We start from the raw sequence: 14,355 nt of genomic DNA on the forward strand, positions 1-14,355 counted from the left end.
AAATGCAGAGCACACTACTGAACAAGCACTTATAAGTGCCTACTGTGAGCCAGGCTCTGGGCTAAGCACTGAGGACACAAAGAAAAATGAACCAACAGCAGCTCTCCAGAAGCTCACCATCTAACAACATGAAACCATTCTGTACCGACAGGACATATACAGGGTAAAATGGAGGCCGTCCCCAGGGGAAGGCCCTAAGATTGAGGAGGACTGGGACAGGCTTCTTGGGGACGGTGAGCCATAAGCTGGCTCTTAAAGAAGTCAAGGAATCCAGGAAGCAGAGAGGAGGAGGGAGAGCATCCAGGCTGGGTGGAGGGAAGGGGAGGGCATGTGTGAGGAGCAGTGTCACTGGGGAGGGGGCGGAGAAGACTGGAAAGGCAGGAAGGGGCCACATCATAGAGGACAGTCAAACAATGGATTTTACATTGGATTCTGGAGGCCCCTAGAGTTGAATAACTTATGTGAATTTAAATAAAAAAACATTATGATGTGCCACTCTCCTAAACATTTGTACAAGACTAAAGTTATACATTATACATTATGCTTTAAAGAATCTTAGAAATAAAATACAAGTTTTATGTTCCTTAACTTTGTCAAAACAGAATTACAGCTGTAAGCAAAAGTTATTTCTCGTTATCTTAACATAAAAATACTCCTTAAAATAATAAAGTTCAAAATTTCTGGAGCAATTTGGAGTATCTTAAAACTCACTCTTGGAGAGAAAGACCAATAAACTATTTAAGAATAAAAAAATGCATTAGTAACTTCTCAATTTCATTAGTGACATTCTTTTGGCAACATAGGAAAACAAAGAGCTTGATAGAGAGAACTAGAGCCTGCCCTACTGGTGTAACCCAAAAACCCTGGGTAGCCTAAGCAGGCAAGGGAAGCCATCACTCTGCTAGCAGCAATTTACTAGCTACTCGAGGCCTAAAACCCCCCCTCAATACTAAAGGACTGAGCTCCAACTGCTCATTTAAAAAAAAAAACTTTCCATATTTTTTGAGATATTTAATATTTTAAGACCAAGTTTTAAGAATAATTTGGCATGCATGTGATTAGTAGTATTAGGCATAAATTAAATGCATGCTAAACTCTATTTCTTTAGAGTCAACACTGGGTAACAGGAAACTTGGTTTTAAAATTAAAATCAAATGCCCTATTAAGTGGTGGGTCTAGAGAGATAGAATTTGGTATGTATTAGATAAATTCCTAATTTGACTAATCGCATGCATGCCAAATTAGTTTGGATCATTATAAATTTGGGGCAACTATGATCCACCTCCATCCACAAAGGTCCTCCTCCAATGCCACCTAAGGTGTGGCCTGAAGGAGACCCTGATTCTCAAAGGTTGTGCCAGGCCAGCCCGGGCTCAGGCAGGTTTTACCAGCCAGGAGTACTATGGGCTGGTGACAAAGCCCAGGCCTAGTGTGAGGACCTGCCTTGCTAAGTCTGGAAAGGGAGCTTCCATACTGGGTGGGCCACAGAGTGAGCAAACTCTTAGCCAAAGCAATTCTCAGATAAATAAAGGGACTGCACCCTGCATTTGGGCAAATAAAATAACAATCATTAAAGTCCTTCCTGACAGCATTTCTGTATTTTACACCCTGACATCATAATTTTGTAAGGAATCTTGTTAGGAACTAATCCAAGGAACTGATATTAATTGAAAACAGACTGAAGCATACTATTTTCCCCTTTCTTTCTTTTTTTTTCTTTTACTTGAGTAGTCTTGTACAAAATGACCGATATGTTTTACATAATGGCACAGGTATAATCTGTATCTGATTGCTTCCTGTCTCAGGGAGGAGAGAGAATAGAATTTGGAACTCAAAATTTTAAATAAAAATGTTAAAAAATTGGGAAAAAAAAAGAATGAATCCAAGGATTCTATCCCAAGGATATTATCAAATGAACACTGCTGAGCACTGTCCCCCCTCCCCCCCCATTGTGGCAGCCAATTTTTGCAAAAGGATACAAAGAAAACAAAGTTTCATAATTCTTAAAGTTTCTATGACTATTTTTCCTTTTTCCTCAAAATATAAACAGTTTAGTTATCATTTAGGGGGAGTTTTATTCCATATGGCATTTGTTTTTGTTGACAGTGATTTAAGTTTATAATAAAAATATTTTAAAAAAGAATTAATGCTCATTAATATTAAAGATTAAACTCATGACTTTTTAAATTTAAAAACTTTTAAATTTTCCCTTTCACAAACTGTAGTTGTAATAGCAGAGAAGAAATTAATCTTTCAACCATGGGGAGCTGGGGAGAAGGGAAGACTGCATTTTAAAGATATATTCTGATTTGATCACTACACTTCCTCTCCTAAGGGCAAATAATGTTTACAAAATAGGCTTGAGCTACAGGCATAAATTCCACCCCAAATCCCCTGAATTTCAAAGGGCCCACCAAGAAGGTTGGTTTCTGAGGAAGATCCATTTATTCTGGAATTTAACTAATGATAAGGTGAACCTTTCTGAACTTTTTGTTTGGGGATTCCAGAATTTAAACTTGAATACTCAAGCAGCTAAAGTTCTAAGCCAATATTGCCCAACTATTTTTAGTCTGCAACATAGCTGTAAATTTGTTAAAAGCAACTACGAAACCAACTGTCCCGTCATATTTCCACCCACATCTCAGCCACCTCCTCACCTTCCCTTTTACTACAGAAACACTCCATCCCTTACTCACATACTATAACTTCTACAGCCTTCAAAAAAAATTTAACAAACATGGAAGAAGAAAGTTCAGCTATTTCTGAACAAGAGGAACTCCCAGAGAATACTTATTACTTAAGACCCTAGTTGGGTATACTCTATTATGAATTTCTGAGAAGGCATTTTGTGCACTAAATCTCCAATTGTACTTACTTCCATTCATCATCTTGTCTTTGGCCAGTGGGTGGGTTGTAACTTTGCTTCCAAAACTTATTTCATGAGCCAAGAGAGCTGTGGGTCCTACAAAACAGGGAAGTTTTTAAAGGATTACTAAACACAGATACTGAACTACAATTTTTGAAACTGCAGTATCAAAACTTCAAAGCAAAACAAAAAACCCAGAAGGGCCAGATCAAGAATTTGAACATAACAAGTTCTGATTCTGGACACTGGCCAAGATAACAAAAGATGAAAATGACCCGTGTTGGACTAGCAGTGGGAAGATGGACAGGCTAATGCACGGTTGGCAGAGCTGTGACTTGATGTAACCATCCTGGAAAATAATTGAGAATTGTACCAATAATGTCATCTGTACACGTACAAAAATATCCACAGCAGCATTTTTGGTTGCCTTCTAAGAATTGGAAACCATGCAGGTGTTTCATCATTTGGGAAATAGCTGAATGGAATATTTATTGCACTGTAAGAAATAGAAAATGAATTAAGAGAAAGTGGAAGACATGAACTGACACAGAGCACAACGAGCGATAATAAAAAGCTATTTATACAGTGACCACAACAATGAAAAGGAAAACAATTCTGAGAGACATCAGAACAACTCCGATCACCAGCGAGTGCCCAGTTAGACTTCAGAAGACTGACAAAGAAACAACTCTGGGGCAGACAGGTAAGGGGCTCAAGGCACAACAGGAGACAAGGTCAACAAGCTGATTGGTTTTTTTTAACTGAACTTGTTACAACGGAGGGATGGACAGGGATGCTAATGAGTGAATAGTGATAGAGATACCCCAAAAGGGAAAAAGGGCATGAACAAGGGACACAAGGGAGGCAATCTTACTACTCTATGTTATATTTAAAACATTCCAAACTATTTGCAGGTCATGGTTTTGTATACAATCCCTTTTCTGGGTACAAATGTGAATGTTTGTTGGTGATTAAGTTTACAGTAAGAAGAAAAAAAAATTAAAGAGTTTTAGAGCCTAGAATACAGTGTCCTGTTATTTTTAAAATTTAAAAGGAGAAAAAAGTTTCTTAGGATGAGATACAAGATAGGTTTTTAAAGTAAATCAGTCAATCAAATTTAGAGCTACCATTTTATTCTATATCAATATTATAACTAATATTTTTATACAAACACATACCTACATAAACACTTCAAAGTTTGCCAAGCACTTTACATACATAATCTTACTTGAACTTCACAACCACCCTACAAAATAGAGATGAGGAAACCAAGACTAAAAGAGGTTCAAAGACTTGCCCAGGGTCACACAGCTAGTCAACACGTGGGAGACAGGATTCAAACTCAGACCTTCCCGACCTGCCTCCAAGTCCAGCACTCTACCCACTACATCATCTAACAAAAACACAATACATGCAACGATTGAAATATTGACTAAGCACCTGGTTTGGATAAAGAGAAGCCTATCAATTTTTTAGCTAGCTGCGTAACAAGATGCACCAAATTTAATGTGATGAAATGAACTTTAATAGATTCATGATCTCAATGTGGCCACCTTGTCACCATCCATCTTTTTCTCATCCTCGTCTGCCAGGAGCCCTCCCCAGAGGACACATTAATGCCCTAGTGGCCTTCCTCCAGAATTTTTACCATTTCATGGGTTCCAGAACGCAACATTCAAGCTGGCTAGCTGTTATCTTTCCCTCAGTCTTCAAACATGACTATTCACCTCCTTTTCTGAGTACTTACTTTAAATTTTTTTTTTTAATTCCGAACTTAAAACACCAAAGGAAGAGCATTTCCATATACACAACAGGACAAAAAAGTATGAAATCACAAATCTGCCTTTCATACTGCTTTTAAAAAAAAATACACATTACTCTCAAAACTGTCCTGTTTGTTTCCTTCTGAACTTCCTTCTGTTCTCTTACAGACATTTAAAAAATGTATTTTAAAAGAGAGAGACAAGAAACACCTTTATAACAACTTAAGCAGTCAAGCAAACTGCCATGAAGCCATTTATTTTGCCAAGCAAAAGTGACCATGTGCAAAGACATTTGTCTCTTTCTGGAACCGGAGTCCATCACCTGTCTGTCAGGAAATGGCTAACATTTTTCATTAATCGTCCTCTTTCCAATGTGGTTGTCCTTGTATACATTCTACTGTCCTGGTTGTGATGACTTCTCTTTGTATCAGTTCATATTCAGGATTCTCTGAAATTGCCTCTTTCATCATTTCTTACGCAGTAATACCCCATTACATCTATATTCAATCTGTTCCCTTAGTCCCTAATGAGTGATGGGGAATAGGACATCCCCCACCCCCACCTGTAGGACTCTTCTTCTACAATTCCCCCATCCCCCCTTAGGGTCTGGAAGTTGATTTTGCCTTCCACTATTCCCTCTCTTTTAACTCCACCCCACCCCCATTCTTGATTGTCTCCAAGTTGAGCCAGATGTGTCTACACCAAACGTGTGTTCAGCTTTCCTTTGTCCATTTCAGATACTAGTGAGGTTTATCTGAAGGCCACTCCGCCCCCATGTTTGTTTATGCTTCTTGTAGAAACATTGATTATGAGGAACAGTAAGTTTTAGCCCCTTCTCTCTCCTTTCTACCTAGGTGTATTCCTCCTTTTATCCTTTCTTCTCTTTCCCCTCTTATAAAACCCTCAGAACCTGTTTTCACCCCCAGGACCTGTTTTTCCCTCCATACTCTGCAGATTTTAGAGTCCTAAAGTGACACATTTCTTTTTCCGTTAGAATGTTAGCACAGGAAAATCCTACAACTTCTTCCAATTGCTCAAATCTGTTTACCTTTCTAGCTTTCTCTACACTCTGCCTGCGTGACAATGTTCCTGATCAGCAGAGTTCTGTTCATCACAAATGCTTGAAAATCTTCTGTCATTCAAGGCCCATTTCTTCCCTTTCTGGAGGGAGCAGGGGAAGAGAACTGCTCAGTTTAGCAAGGCAAGTTATTTTTGTCTGTAAGACCAGATCTTTTGGGTTTTGGAAGACCGTATTTCCAGATGACCTCTTTTTTTTTGGTAGAAGCTTCTAGACTTTGTGGGATCCCGACTCTGGTACTTGTATTTGCTCCTTTCTGGAGGCCTGAATTCTTTTGATGTGGGAGCTCTAAATTTTGGCTCTGACATTCCTGGGACTTTTTCTTTGCAGTTTCTTTCAGGAGGTGACAGTGGATTCTTTGGGTCTTCACTCCACCCTCTAGTTCTAATAGATCCGTCAAGTTTTCATTTATGATGTCTTGAAATTCATGTCTAAGTTTTTGTTCTCAGTTAAGTCAATGATTCTTAAATTAATTCTCCCTGATCTGTTTTCATGGTGAATTGTTTATGGTAGAAAATATCTCATGTTTCTCCTATTTTTTTTTCAAATCTTTTGATTTTGTTCTAATGTTTCTTGCTATCTCATGAAGTTGTCAATTTCTCTTTGGTCTATTTAATTTTCTAGTGAATCCACAATTTGGGTAAGGGTCACTTTCTCTTCTAAGTTACTTATTCTCCTGTTTCTTTCTTCAAAAGCTTTGTTTTAAAATCTCTTGCTTCACTTCTCCTAGGTATTCATGCAGTCCTTGTGGAAAATTCATTTCCCCCCTTTGAGCCTGCTGGCAATTAAGGAATTGCTCTTGCCTCCTTTTTGAGAGATCTCGAGATTTGCAATACATTTTTACAGTGGTTGGTATTCTTTAGTTTATTTATCTCTTCAATTTCATTTCCTGAATTGAGACTGTGCCAGGGTAAGGTTCCATCCCTCACTGTCTTTTGGGGTCAGCCCTACCTGGGTCACTTGGGTTCCTGTGATGATGTCCTCCTAGGGTGGGCCTCCACCCCAGACCTTTGATGTCCAGGGCACTGACCTTTAGGGCCCTCTTTGGCATCTCAGGAAAGAGCACTGAGGACGGTGGAGTCCAGTCTTGGTTCAAGCTATACCTGCACAGGTCCCTGCTACACCTAAACTAGTACTCTAACACAGTGGCTGTGTTGGTAAGCAAAATGGGCTCCTTAGCAGTTAGTGCCCTTGAAGAGTTTGGCTTTTGTTTGCTTTGAGTAATTAATTCAGTGTATTTCATTGAGCCTTACTAGGTGCTAAGCCCCAGGCCCAAACCCCTATTAGGTGTGGAACCTATGTGGGTGTGGATTGGTGACTGGGGTGGGGCCCAAGGTGGGGCTGGCTAAGGGGAGGTGCTAACTCCAGAGCCATGCCCTATTAGGTGTTAACCTAACCCATGTGGATGTGAACCTACCAGGGTCCTAAGGGGAGGGGCTAACTCAAGAACCAATCATAGCAGCCTAAGTTCTGGTCATTCAGATGATGTTTGATGACATCTGAAGCCCTATGAGAAGGGAGGACAGAGCCATTTGTGCAGGGCTCTCGAGATGGTGTTGATGAGGAGACTCCGGCCACTGTAGCCAAAGAGCCCTCCAGCTTGTAAACCCAGATGCTGAGACTTTGTTGAATGCTGGTAACTATGTATTGGGATATGAATCAGACAAGGTCTGTCTGTTGATGTTTGTAATTTGTTTGTATTTTGTTCTGAAGTTCAGGGTGCTGGCTTTCCTCTGAACTAAGTGAATGATATTTGTATGCTGAATTAAAAGTAAGCTTGTCAACCCCTTCACCTTGCTTTCCTTAGTTAAGCAGATCAAAAGAACCTGTGCTGTTGGCAGCTTTCTGGGTGCTGGCTGTGGGTGGATCTTACACCCCCACAGAAGCTGCTAGCTGGATTGTTGAAACAGTGGCACATTTTTGGACTTTCAAGGTTCCTGCTGGGTTTTATAACTACCCTAAGGCTCTCCTGGGGGAAGCCCTCCACTTTTTTGCTGCTTTTAGGCCAAAGCCCTGCAGGGGACATGTCTGTGGTTGCCCTGGGAGGGTGAGGCTTGTTTGTGCTTGCACTGACTTTACTGGCAGCTACTGTCACTGGGTTACTTTTTGTGAAGTTTCAGGGTAGGAGTCACTTATTATAGTTTCTTCTTATATTTCTTGATCATTCTTTGGTCTGGTACGAATTTCAGGCTTTTGCCAGATTAGGTATGGAAGAGATGGGCAAACCTCCTCTATTCAGACAGCCATCCTAGCCCTCCGACACTCCAGAGCCTACATTTCCCTGATTAATTCACACGTCATTGTCTGTGATATTCCGCAGCCTCTTGCTACTCTCCATGTGTATCACTATTACCCTGTGGGTCACTAAAAGGGTGAGTTCTTGTATTAGGGAGCAGCTTATGACTACAGAAAGCATCGTCTTACTTTCCAAATGCAATCCAGCCTACTCTCATTTCATTCTGGGCCCAGACCAATGTCCAAAGTTGACATGCTGGGTCAAAGGATACAGACTGAGGGGCTAAATGGAAGACACATCTAATTGATGGCATAAATTGCGAAATAGGTAGTTTTACATCCCCCTAGATGACTGTGTATCACCTGTCAGGCTGATCTCTTTCAAGCGGCCTTGGACCTTCTAAAGGAGGCCCCCCCATACAATGTAATCCACAATCAGAAGCAGTCAGGGGAATTTCTTCATCTATGGGAAACTGATTCACATGAACTGAGCAGGCCCTCCTCTATGAGAGCAGTTTGAGAAGCACCTTTTGAGAAGCACCCGTGTCCCTTTAATTCCTCACTTGACATTGGTAATCAGGGACAATGAAAAGAGTTATCTCTGTGGTTGCATCTACCATGGCCTCTTCTCCACAATCTTAACACACAGAGGGAAAAAACCTTGCTAGACAGAGGAAACCTTTAAACCTACATTTTGTTCCACCATGTTTTGGTTTTGAAATCAAAGAACAGCAAGACCTTATATTTTCTCTATACCTTTCAGTCAACTGTGCAAACATAAAGATTCAGTCTGTTGGAGAAAATAATCTACAAAAACCTTCTTGTTTCTCTCTCACATTTTAAACTAAAAATATCTCTGATACATGCCTAGAGCAACCATTTTCATCAAGATTTTAAAGCAATGAGAAGGTAGGTTGTATGTTAGTGGTTGCTGACGCTGAAACTCAACAGATCAAATTGGTACTTTTGAGCCATTATGTGTGGCGAAGGAAAAAGTAAAGAAGTTCTACAAAGATCTTGAATAAAAGAAAAATCTGGCCAATTTATGGCTTCACAACTCAATGACTTCACTGTAAAAGAGAACATAGCAAAGAATTATGAAAAATAGATAAGAAAAAAATGGTCCAGGACTGAAGGTTTACAGATCACTAAGAAGCCTGACTATTCAGCATGGCAAATGCTGAACAGTATCACACACAAAGACTACATCTTGACAGGAAACCAAAGAGTACTGATGAGGATATCATTTCAGAATCAGCTGTCTGGGTGCAGTTAGACCACACAGACCAGTTAGAGCAAAGGTCAAAATCAATACCAAATTAGAAGATGAGATGACACTGCATAAAATTACAGCAGATTCAACCTGACCTATTTAAACAAGCTATTGACTGGAAAATTGTGAACAGGGGTAAAGGCACTAACTCTGATAATCATTTCCTCTAGAAGTTTATATGAATAAGCACACGATCTGTGATTTCATCAGCCTAGAGCACTCCCTCCTTTCCATTTTCTTCTTGAAGAATGTATTCATAATATAGAGGCGTGAAGCTTCTGAGCAGTTTACAAGCCTTCGGAATCTTTCATTTCTTAGTTATGAACCATATTTTCCAACATGTTTTCCACTATCCTCGGCTAAACCTTTCATTGGAAATTGAAGCGGCATTTACTGGACTTGCTCAAGGTCATACAGGTAAAAGAAGTAGGCTCCAACTTCAACTCATCAGGGGCCAAAGACATCAGTCTCTCTCAAACATTCCCCAACTGGTCACTCTGTACATTACGCATATTTGTGGTGCATTATTATAGATCTCAAAGGCTATGGGTTTTGTGGATGTCAATTTCCTTGGATTCAGTTTTCTGTGAATTTCTGCTAATCTGGGGTACCTACTTAGTGAAGAAAGGCAGGCAGTTCTTTCTCTTCTCCCTTTCTTAGTTTATCATTCTTCTGATTTGATTTTCAAGACTCCAGGCAAACGTATTTTTATCAGTCTCTTTTAGGTGCATTCCATCTCTGGCCAAGGGCCGGCCATTCCTGCATTTTAAGCCACGATCCACAAATGTTGATCCCATTTTCAGACATCATCTTTGTAACCAGCTGTTCATTTCCCAAATCTGCCTCTCTTCTGAATCCCTTGCCCACAATTGATAGCAGCGATAAAAATACCATCTGTCCCTTCGGAGCTTTCAGTTTCTTACCCAAGAACCTCCTCCAGTTTCTTTTCACACGCAGGTCTTGGTACATGTACGTGTCTTCCCCCTAAATCCTGCTTCAAAGATCCGTCCACCTGCAGGTGGCCTTCTCCTCCACCTCCTCTCTTACCATTCAATGTCTCACTGAGGCTATTCCCTGCTCCCACCACACCAGGGGCTCGCTTCCTTTACTGATCTTATATTTCTGAGACATCTCTTATATAGTTTCTTGCACACAAGTCACTGTTGCTAATAGACTGCAGCTCACTCACACTTACCACATGTCTCCCTATTGCCCTTTAAGTCAACTGCAATTGAGATTCTTCAGAGTGATGTTCCATTAGTCATCAAATTATTGAGAGAATCCTGGCAATTAAAAGGTGAGCTTTTGTTACAGAGATTAGCAAATTAGCCATTTCCCAGATCCAATCCAGCTTGTTTGCTTCCAATTCTGGGCCTAGCTCACTGTCTGTCTGCAGTGTCTTTCTGAGATCAATATTAATTCAATGCTACCTGTCTGGCTGCATTATCATAGTTTGGACAGCGGACGTTTTTAACCACTTGGGTTTCCTTTGCAGATTTTAAAGCTGGCCTCTTGAGTGGTTATAAAATTCAATAAAGAAGTTCTGTAGTGCCCTGGGACTTGATGCAATCCACACCATAACATCTGCAAACATTTACATCTAGATCTTGCCATTTGTATGAACCCCATTTTGAGCTGGTCTCTACACATAATATTTCTGATTACCATGTTTATATATTAGGAAGTTTAAAATAGGAACCACACTACCAATACTACCACCTCTAAAATTAATAAAAATTAAATAGCTTGTATAGAAGACACGAACACGGATTTTTAAAAGTCCTCTGAAACCAAGTCTAACTGGATGAGGGGACTGAAAACAATGCTTGGCATTTACAGAATACTTTAAGGCTCACAAAGTGCTTTATCACGGATGATCTCATCTGGCCATCACAGCAATTCTAGGACACTCCAACTATTATCATCCTCCTTTTCAAGGTGATGCAACCAAGGCACAAAGACTGCTCCATGGTCACAGGCCACAAGCCCAAATATCTTAGGACTCCCAGCCTAGCACTGATCACCTTCATCGTCATCACTGGCGCTTATAAAGCACTCAAAGGCTTGCAAATATTATCTCAGCTTACCTTCACAACACCCATGGGTGGCAAGCGCTATTATTCTTCTTCTTCCTATTTTACAACAGAGAAACTGAGGCAGACGGAGGTTAAGTGCCGTACCCAGGGTTACACTACATCATGCCACAGGGAGGCTGGCTGAAAGAACCAGGGCCGATTCACCTCGAGAAGGAAGACTTTGGGGGCAGAAACACAATGGCTGTCCCAGATCACTTTAAGAGTTGTCGGATGAAAGACTAACATTTGTTTTCCATGGCCCCAAAAAGCTGAGCCAGAACCAATTAGCGAGGCTGATTTGGGGCCAAAATAAGGAAAAGCTTCCTTGATATAACTGTCCAAAAATGTAGTAGAATAACTTTGGAGACAGCGAGTCCCCCATCACAGAAGGAGTTCAAACAAAGGCTGGACAGACACTTGTGTCAGAGATACCATTTGAGTGTTTCATGCTTCCGTTATGGGCTGGCCTTTTGGGCCTCTAAGGTGCTTCTCAATTCTGGGATTCAACACGCATTTTTAGAAAGGACATTTAGAACTCAGTATTTTTGTCATTCACAGAATCACAAAGAATTAGTTTTGGTATTTTCAATTTAAGGTACTTTATAGAAGGGTAGAAGAGTATAATTATTTTTTGTTCTCTAGCTACTCACAAATAGCCTCTTTGACATTTTCTCATGTTCATCTGAGGTCTGGGATCCCAACAAATACAATGATATGGTTTTTCCTTCCCAAGCAATGGATCTAAGTTCCTAAGATACATCCTTGCTCTCATTCTATTCACATTCAGTGTAAGTAAGAAGAGCTATCTATAAGGAGGAGGTATGATAGCAAAGAGAGCACTGGGCGTGGACTCAGGTTCAAAATCCCAACTTGAACTGTTATTAATCTCTGTGATTTTCTGGGCCAGTCACCCAATGTCTCAGAGCTTCAGGATTCTCATCTCTAAAATGAGGAAACAGTTGTGGCAAGGAAAGTGCTTTCCAAACATTAAAATGCTAGAAACGTGAGTTACTGTGATGAATCAATCCTTCATATCTCAATCTAATTCCCAGGAAAAGAGTAGTTACATAATACCCCTACCAGTTACTTGAGAGCCAGCTGATTCTCAGATTCAGAAGACCAAACAAATGCCCAAGCAGCTACATTCTCTGCAAGAATAGGCCCTGATTTACAATTATTACACATACAAAGCTCTTTAAAGATTAAAAGAAATCTATTCATCTGTCAACTGCTTCTCATTTAAAAAAAATTAGAGTGTTGAACTAGATCATTTCTAAGGTTCCTTCTTATTCTAATCAGCTATGACCCCATGACTAGGACAGGAAAAATGGTTTATTTTTTTTTTTGGATTGGTAGTAAATTTATTCCGAATTCTTCCTACTAAATTCATTGGAATAAACTTTTTTTTTCCCATTTAGGCATAACATACAAATATCTCAAAAAGAAACCAGTGTTCTGCAAATATGCAAGTTTGTAACATAAGTCCAACACACCTGAAAAAAAATTTACCTTAATTTTGTATCTCACCCAGCCAACATCTAGCAGTGTCTTACATAAGGCAGGCACTTAGCAAATGCTTGCTGAATTGAATGAAAGTGAAAGAAGAGATCAATGTTATCTTTAAATTTGTGCTTCTGCAAACATAACTGGAGCCAAAGCATACCAGTGGTACTGAAAGAAAAGCAGATCTGAACAAAAGGGGCCATAACATGCAGTTCCATAGTGCCACCTTGTGGCAGTTCTCATAAAGCTGTTAGGCAACCCAAGCATCATTGAGACCATCTTCCCAAACACAGCCTGCAGTCAGCACTGTCTCTTTCTCTGGACCCCTCCACTTTAGTTCTCATTCCTGACTGCTCTCCTCTTCCTGAAACATTGGTCCAGCTTGCCTTCTGCTACCCTTCCCTCAGTATGTGCTTCCTTCTCCCCGATGGTTGAAGCCACCCTCTCTTCAATCTCTACTGCTGGCTCACCGGCATCACACACTCACTGGACTCCTCTATATGGCTGCCTTTTGACAACTTCATTTAGTACTTCTGCAACTGAGCTTTCATACCTATGGCCTGCCTTAATATCTAAATGAAAATGTCCTTAAGGAGAAGGAACAATTCAACAAACTTCCCAGCACTCATGCACATTAGATGCCTTCTCAATATAGGGCATTTAATAAAATGTTTGAATGTTGGTGAGACATTTGCAAATAAATGATAAAATTAAAATCGATGCTTTTGTGTGATATAAAATCACTAGTCAGTATGAGAAATACCATATGACTGGACCAAATACAATACGGATAAAAAAGTAGAAATTTAAAATGGAGGAATCACAGCTGATACTTGGGCAACATAAGTGGATTTTTAAGTGATACTGAACAATGTAAAGTACTGCCGAGATGCAAAGACACTGCCGAATGCCTTACAAGTACAAATAAATGTTTAAGGATGCAAGAATAGGAGAACAGTGTGAGTATGCTACAATTCTTCTCTACACTAACCATCTCTCTGAATGTTTCCTGATTCTCAGGAAACTGTCTGACCAGTTAATCTTTATGCAGAGGTCCTATTTTTTGTTTTAGCGGCTTATTTTTCAGAACTGGTTAAATGGCTGTGCCCAAAAAAGTCATCAATGGAGTGATGTTAGCAAGGAAGCGATCAGTGGAAGGCCTCAGGGATCATAATCTGTCCTTATTCTTGTGTTAACATTTTAATCAGTGACTAGAATAGAGGCATATAGGCATGCTTTGACAAATTATACAGAGCTACTGGCTGATAGATTTGAGATCAAAAAAGAATCCAATAGGTTAGAATGTTGGGCTAAATCTAGTAAGATGAAATTTAATAAGAGATTAATATAAAGTCTTAAACCTAGGGTCAAACACTCAACTTCACACGTATAAGAGTGAGAGAACTAAAACATGTCTAGACAGAAGTTCATCTAAAAGGCCAGGGAGTTTTAGTTGAAAACAAGCTCAACACGCATCAACAGTACAACAAAGCAGCCAGAAAGCTAAAACAATCTTGGCTGCCTTATAGGAGATGCAGTTTCCGGAGTGAAGGAAATAAAAG

The 14,355-nt window shown here is 40.0% G+C and overlaps 1 protein-coding gene across 1 annotated transcript in view; it reads right to left on the reverse strand.

Annotated features, from left to right (window-relative positions):
- Window positions 1–14,355, reverse strand: part of PARK7 (Parkinsonism associated deglycase) — a 28,319-nt gene that overhangs the window by 2,090 nt on the left and 11,874 nt on the right. Inside the window, exon 6 of the mRNA XM_036744607.1 lies at window positions 2,876–2,962. Coding sequence (XP_036600502.1) covers window positions 2,876–2,962 — 87 coding nt within the window. The remainder of the gene's footprint in view (window positions 1–2,875; window positions 2,963–14,355) is intronic.

The sequence above is a fragment of the Trichosurus vulpecula genome, chromosome 2, assembly GCF_011100635.1.
Source record: "Trichosurus vulpecula isolate mTriVul1 chromosome 2, mTriVul1.pri, whole genome shotgun sequence".
NCBI classification, from domain to species: domain Eukaryota; kingdom Metazoa; phylum Chordata; class Mammalia; order Diprotodontia; family Phalangeridae; genus Trichosurus; species Trichosurus vulpecula.